At 39.2% G+C, this 7,233-nt stretch overlaps 1 protein-coding gene across 1 annotated transcript; it reads left to right on the top strand.

Annotated features, from left to right (window-relative positions):
* Positions 1 to 335: 335 nt before the first annotated feature.
* On the top strand, positions 336 to 4,847 carry rps24 (ribosomal protein S24). The gene is made up of 5 exons (XM_088634627.1): positions 336 to 422; positions 1,318 to 1,383; positions 1,775 to 1,984; positions 2,673 to 2,786; positions 4,765 to 4,847. Exons 1-5 carry the CDS (start codon positions 420 to 422, stop codon positions 4,765 to 4,767), a joined length of 396 nt encoding a protein of 131 aa, XP_088490753.1. The 5' UTR covers positions 336 to 419; the 3' UTR covers positions 4,768 to 4,847.
* Positions 4,848 to 7,233: the final 2,386 nt, after the last annotated feature.

The raw sequence follows: 7,233 nt of genomic DNA, 5'->3' as shown, positions 1-7,233 counted from the left end.
AAATTTTAGTTGTTCTGTAAATATCTGCAGAAAGATTCCTTTTTTCAGTCTTGTGGGAGAAAAGATTAAGAAATATTTTAACATAATAAAAAAACATACACTTCTCCAGCTTTATGTAGAATTTTAAAAATTATCAGATACTTTATAGGTTTTAATTTCTAATTTGTTCAATAGATAATGTTGTAGAGATGTTTAATGCTTTAGCTTTTATTTTATAAATCTGTTTGGGATACCGTGTTATTATAAAGGAAATGTATTAACCTTAAGTTAAAATATTTCCAATCAAAACAATACAAGATGTGTGAGTTTTACTCAGGCAGTTTTTTGGCCCACTATTTAGATGTTCCCTGTTGGCATATTGTTGGCCGACTAAGGGTCCTTCTTTCTTTTTTACATCCCTGAGAGAGGCAGCTGCCAAAATGGTGAGTTTAGCGCCCCTAAAATCCGATCAAAATCCATCTATTATTTTAGCCATCGTTGTAAAGTTTTAGGATTCATGTGTTTTAAAAGCAGTTTTTTAATGGAACACCGAAATATTGCATAAGACTGACTCATGGATCATTTTAAACACTTAATTTCTTGAAAGTACCCCCCAGATACAGCCTGTGGCCTGGTCTCACTTAACACCTGAGTTAATTTTGCAAAGACAGACTAAAGCGATATTGTTAGCTGAAAAGTAAATACTAGTATAACCAGTATATTCATAAGTAGAGCAGTAGGCTGCAGACTCACGTTTGTGGTATTTATTTTCCTTTCTTTTATAATGTGATGTAAATGTATCGATCTTCATACTGTTGCTGATTTGAATTGCCCGAAGTGTTAAATGCTTGTCAGTGTAATTTTCTGGGCCCTGATATCGAAACTGTCCCTCGGATAAACTATTGTGTCTAGTTTTACAAAGTGTTTACGTAAATTTAAGTCGAATTGATCAAATAAAAAGCTTTAGCAGTGCCAACAAATGTGTCACATTGTCTATCCTAGGCTTACAGTATCCAGAACATTTTGTATAGTTTTGTGTCGATTATATTAAGCCGTTTTAGAAAACTTATCCCGCGTAGTTCAAATGAAAATGTCACGTTTCATTTCGTGAAGTTTAAGACTGTCTGCTGTGTCTTATCTTGAGATTACAAAACAACAAAAGCCATCTTAAAGTTCTGATGTTATATGTAGGTAAACTATTAGTCAAGCATTTCGAATTTAGACGTAGAGCACCTGAGCTAGCGGACTTGTCAGTGGAAATCTGCAGATGTATTTAATTGAGCGTGTCTGGAAAGTCACTGCGAGACTGATGCGCTGTATCACTGTCCTGTCTTCCAGAACGACACCGTGACCATCAGAACCAGGAAGTTCATGACAAACCGCTTGCTTCAGAGGAAGCAGATGGTAAGTTCAGTTGTGTGGAATATCTAGGATTTTGCTGTTGGAATTATTTGGTGACCACTGGGGAGAGTTGTGGGTTCGAGTCCCTGATGGAGCGCTGCTGTTGTACTGTTCAGCAAGATTCTGCACTCGAGATACGCTGGTAAAATCTAGTGCTGTATGAAGGGCTTCTTCAGGCTGTCATTGCAAATGGAAATTTGTTCTCGGTTACAAAGGCTTTAAGAAGAGGGAAAGTGATGTTTGTGGCCTGGCCTGCGTCCTTCAGGTTTGGTTTTCTTTTCAGGTCTTTTCACAGTTTTTTTAACTTGAGTCTGAACAAGTGCTGGAGAAGATCCGGCCGTCGGCCCGGCTGGGTCCGCTTGTCAGGTAACTGCTGGCCGATTGTTATTCACAGGTTGTCGATGTCCTGCACCCCGGCAAGGCAACTGTTCCCAAGACCGAGATCAGGGAGAAGCTCGCCAAGATGTACAAGACCACCCCCGACGTGGTGTTCGTATTTGGCTTCAGGACTCAGTTTGGTGGCGGCAAGACAACGGGCTTCGCCATGGTCTACGACTCTCTCGACTACGCCAAGAAGAACGAGCCCAAGCACAGACTGGCCAGAGTAAGTGAGGGGTCTTGAGTGCTGAGCGGCACTGCGGTTCCCGGAGCAGTGTACCCGCACCTGGGTGGCGCATGGCCATGTGTGCAGACAGTGTACTAGTCCTACTCATCGGGAGGCCACTGAGAGAAATGAGCATATACTGTGAGCTGATTCATTCGTGTCTTCAGTAACTGTGCAAATTCTCTGGCACTCTCCCCATTTCAAACGTTGAAATTAATCTGGAAGTTGGCCTTCCAAATCAGTTTCATTTACAGGTTTGTGCCTTAATTGTTTGGATTGTGAATTGTTTGGATTGTCGCAATACCTTTGCTTGTAGAAGGCAACTTGAGCAGTGTAATTAAAAGATTGTGTAGCACGCAGAAGCATGTTTGACCTGTGTATTGCCATCATAACAATGCAGATGATGGCTAAAGTTGTAAACTTAAGGTAAATTGTTTATTTTTATGAACTTAGGAAAAAGTATTTTTGGCCGTAACGTTGGTTCATTGGTAATGGCGTTCTTAGAAATGCAACCCAAATATCTAGAGTTCAAACTTTTTTTTCTGAAATGTGGAGGGCAGAATGTGTGCTGGTGAGACAAAATGACCCTACAGCAAATCAGTTACCAAGCTTGTGACTTGGGCAGTTCCTGAAAGTTTCTGAGTGCCTCCAGTAATTGCTCTCTGTCTCTCCCTGATTTTCTTTATAGCATGGTCTTTACGAGAAGAAGAAGACTTCAAGGAAACAGCGCAAAGAACGCAAGAACAGAATGAAGAAAGTCCGGGGAACAGCCAAGGCTAACGTTGGTGCTGCTGGCAAGAAGGTAATGCCTACAGTCCAGCTCTCCACAGAACCCCATGACACTGATCCGTTTAATACCATTCCTTCTGGACAGTTTAGGTTAAAAAAGGAAGCTGATAAACAAAGATGTTTTTCAGCAGTTGCAGATCTTTCACATTTTTTTATTCATGTTTTCCACTGTACACATAATTTAGTATTTTACCCTTTTTATTTATTAAAAAACATGATGAAAGTACCCTTTAATCTCTTGGGGAAATTCTAATCGCTTTCCTGTCTCCCATTGTTCTGCTGTTACTTTAACCATCTTTGTCATCTTCCCTCTTTTTGTTTTCTTCTGGAATATAGAAGGTAAATGTTGTTTTCATGTGTAGGTCTGTGGCTTCAGTAGTGGCTTGTAGTGTAGATGTGCTTTCCTTGCAATGGCAAAGAGGGTGGGGGCAGCTAAAGCTAATTCCTAGCACAAGATGCATCCCTCACTGCTTTATAAGACTGGTGGAATCTCTCTGGAGTGAAGTTTCTGCTTAAACTAATGCTTTTACATCTGCCATAGATCTTTTAGACGTCAGAAAATGCTGTTTTGTCTTTAGCTTTACTAATCTAATGTGCTGGAAAGAACATTGATTGTCTTGCTCTGGGGTTTCTAATTTTTGTGGTGTTAAAGAGCCATTAAGTAGGTGAAACTCAGTTGGGTACGTTTTAGTAAGTCCAGGATCTTTGTAACATTGCATGCATCAAGTAAAATCAAAACCATATCGTAACATCTCATCTTTTTTTTTTGCCCTTTTGTTTTGCTCTCCATGGATTTTTCTCAGAAATGAAGGTTCTTTTGCAGGTATTAAAGAATGAGCATGGTGTGCTGTTGAGTTGCACATCACGTTTTGAGTTTGCTAGTTTGACATGCTGGTCAATGTTTGCAAGTCCCACACGCCAACCTTAAATCGCCCAGTTTTTTGTGTCTCTCTGTTCTAATCCCTTTTGTTTTCCTTAATGAAGTCAGTAGATCTTCTAAGGGAATGGGCTTGTGTTCTAACTATCTTTTGCAGATTTTGGTCTTTGGTTTTAAGCTGTACCAGGTGTCTAATTTAAGTAGACATTCCAGTTTGTTGAATTGAAGAGCAACATTAAAAATAATGTTTTACCTAATTATTCAGTTGGATTGAATATAGACTTGATAATTATTCAGGTTCTGGAATTAACCGATGCTTGTATAGGAACAGTTGAGAAATGTATTTCATCTCACTAGAGTGAAGTTGTTGGGTTGTTTTTTGCATGAAGTGTTAACAATATTGACCTACTCATTTTAAATTTCAAGAAGACAGCTGTCTTTAATAGCTGATTTTTATTGCTCGATTGCATGTTTGTAATGCTTGAAAACCTGTCAACCGTGTGTTAACTAATACACATAAGAACCAGGTTCTTTGGATTAGATGTGGGAATAAATGATCAGTGTAAAGAACATTGCTTACTGTTTGCGTCTGAATTAAGCACAGAACCAAATTTGCAGTTTTCGTTGTAGCAAAATAAAACCTTTTCTTGTTTGAAGCAAAGCAAATGATTTCCTCAATTTACATACATTCTCTTTTTATAGAGGTTAGGAACGGGCATGTCTATATCGTTCTGCCTTGTTTGAAATGCAATTACATGTTTTAGGTTCACATCTTCACTGGAATATGAGTCGTAGACAAGCACGAAATTATGTACTTCTTACTCCAGAAAGAGAAATTCCCTAGTAAAGTTTTATTCCCTCAAATTTAGTATTTGGAATCCTGTACTCAACACAGATTAATACCTGCAGCCAAGATTAAACAGGACAGGTGTTTTTAATCCTAGTAATGGTGGGCATGTTTATGACAAGAGTAAAATGTATGCAGTAGAACTGCATGGAGGTTTTTCTTATCATGGGTGTATGTCTTTGGTTTACTTCCTCTGAAATGTGCATATGTATATTTGCTTTGTTTTTTTAGGCTTGTAATATTTGTTTTTTCCTTTTTTTCTTGCAGTGATCCTGGATTTTCAGGGAATGCCTTAGCGCTGAAGATGTTCTTGTATATTGTCATCAAATAAATTGTAAAAAAATTGTAAAGCGTGTGACTTGTTATTCAGTTTATGAATGACTTGGGGAGGGTGCCAGGATGTAAGTGATATGGATTCAGTGCCAATATGGTCTTATTTCCCAAAGTACTACCACTTCTGTACTACACTGATAATGCAAAGGAACAAGTTATAGGTTTATTCCATGCTGAAAAGAGAAGAGAGAAACGCAACGTTTCGGCTGTGAAGCCTTCTTCAGGTGAAACGTTGTTTTGCAGACTGTGCATGCTGACGCAGCTACTCACCTGAACTACTACACTAATAATACTTAATATTTTTCAGAGGTGTTTTGAGGGCCAGTATGAGTAGTCCATAAGAATAAGAAGTAAATATTGTGTGTAGATGTGTAGCAGCATGTGCCTCCTTTTTTACCCATTTGAAATGAAGTGTCCTGCTAATGGAAGCACTAGGCAGCAGAGAAATGTTGCCTTACATCATTTACACAACTGGTAGGCTGTTGTCCTCAACAGTCATAGCTGGACCAACCTGAGGGAAAAAGAATGACAACATAGAAGGTTCTTGCAAGCAAATGTCATATTTTAATGAAAAGCTGTTTCATCTGCAAATGGCTTAAGCTTAAGACTGTCACAACAGTTTGTGGCAAACAGGCATGGTACTGTGTACCATTGCTGGTTTTGAACAGTTTTGAGGTATCTGTTGTGCTTTTGAGCTATTGGAAGCAAACAATTACAATATTTCAATACAATAGGTATTGTTATTTCTAATGTTCTTAAATATTTACTGAACCTGAACTGTGTAGTTGGCAAAATCTATGCTGCTATGTTACCACTAGATGTCGCTACAAGTCCATAAAACACTCGGTTTCTAATGGTAACAGATGTGTTGCAGGGTGCTTGATTTGGATTCGTCTGTGTAACCTTCAGGTATTGAGCTCTATTTGGCTTTATTTGTACTGGACACTGCTTTGGGCTGAATTCCTACTCCTGAAAGTGATTTGCAGCAAATAAAAATGCTGCTTTTACATGTTTAGCTGTATGTGGAACATAATAGCTATTTTTTGCTGAGCTTTTGTTTTTGCCGCCAAAACCACTGCTGAACATCCCCGGAGCAACGTACTGTACAGCGGTTCTCAGTGCTGTGTCCACCCTTCCCTGATCAAGAACTTGTGTCTCAGGAAGTGTCATGTTCACCTGGAGCTTATCCCTGAAGCATGGGGAGTACCCAGGGTGGGAGGGCAACCTGGGACAATTTAGAAATGTGAACATGAAAGCAGCACCCTAAAGGTCCTCAGGTCTAACCGAACCTAGGAACCGAGAATTAGGAGGCGGCAACAGTTACTGTTACCCCTGAGTGGTGTTATTCTCAGTAAATATCAAGTTAAGTCTATAAACCAGCTGTTTTCTGTAAAGATTTCTTGGTGTTTGGTTCACGAAAGCCTAGTGAATTGTTGCGTGCTGGCTAGTTGAGGATGTAGAAAACATTTTTTTAATCTATATCCAGTCCTCTGGAATTTATCTGGCAAGTCACAAACAAGGCCATATCTTTCCCCCTGCTATCTGTATTCTGTATAGGCAATCTTCAGGTTAAGTTCTAATTGTTTCCCTAATTTCACTTGTAAAAGGAGTCGAATTTATTGGTCTATGAGGATAACGAAACATGGTTCTATTTTGTCACCATTACTATGGATGGAGACTAAATCCCAATTTTCAAAATGCAGACATGGCTACTTCCCCTTAAGCAGCTGTTAAGAGTTTTATCAATGGCTTCAGAATAACTCTTCTTTTACTGAGTGCAATGTGTAAGAGATTATTAGGCACTGGAAATGTACACATTGCGAGTGCTTATTGTACCCGAAACATGTCTCGACTATGCTTTTGCTACTTAACACAAAACTTCTGTTACCTGAGGCAGCTTCTGAACACCTGAGTATTTAGTAATCAAACATTTCAATTTAATTGTTTAGAAGTTCAGCAGAAGACTTTTCTGCCACCAGAATCCATGCATTTTCTAACTGCTCTTCCAATTCAGGATTGAGGGGGAGTTGAAGCCTATCCTGGCAACAACAGGGCGCAGGGCAGGGTACACAAACACAGACTGACACGCCGAGGCAGAAACCTTTTTGTTGAGCAGACAATAATTAAAGAAGGCCAATTGGAATTGAATATAAGTTCTTTAAATTAAAGTAGCTAAAGTTCTGTTGGTGGTTTCCCTTTTTCAAGAGGGTGCATAGGAGACGCTTATAGCGCTTATGGAAATGTTGAGACATTTTACTAAGAGTTACTTCTGTTAAGCGAGTTTTTAAGCTGTAAAACCACCCACGATGAGAGGGCAGGCTTTAGGGTTAAATGCTTTAGCGTTAGATTTGTAATGCAGTGGGTCCTCCTGCAGTCAGCATCATTGTGCAAGGAAAAGGAATG

The sequence above is a fragment of the Lepisosteus platostomus genome, chromosome 6, assembly GCF_059453375.1.
Source record: "Lepisosteus platostomus isolate fLepPlt1 chromosome 6, fLepPlt1.hap1, whole genome shotgun sequence".
Taxonomy (NCBI): domain Eukaryota; kingdom Metazoa; phylum Chordata; class Actinopteri; order Semionotiformes; family Lepisosteidae; genus Lepisosteus; species Lepisosteus platostomus.
This window is presented reverse-complemented; position numbering and strand designations above follow the sequence as displayed.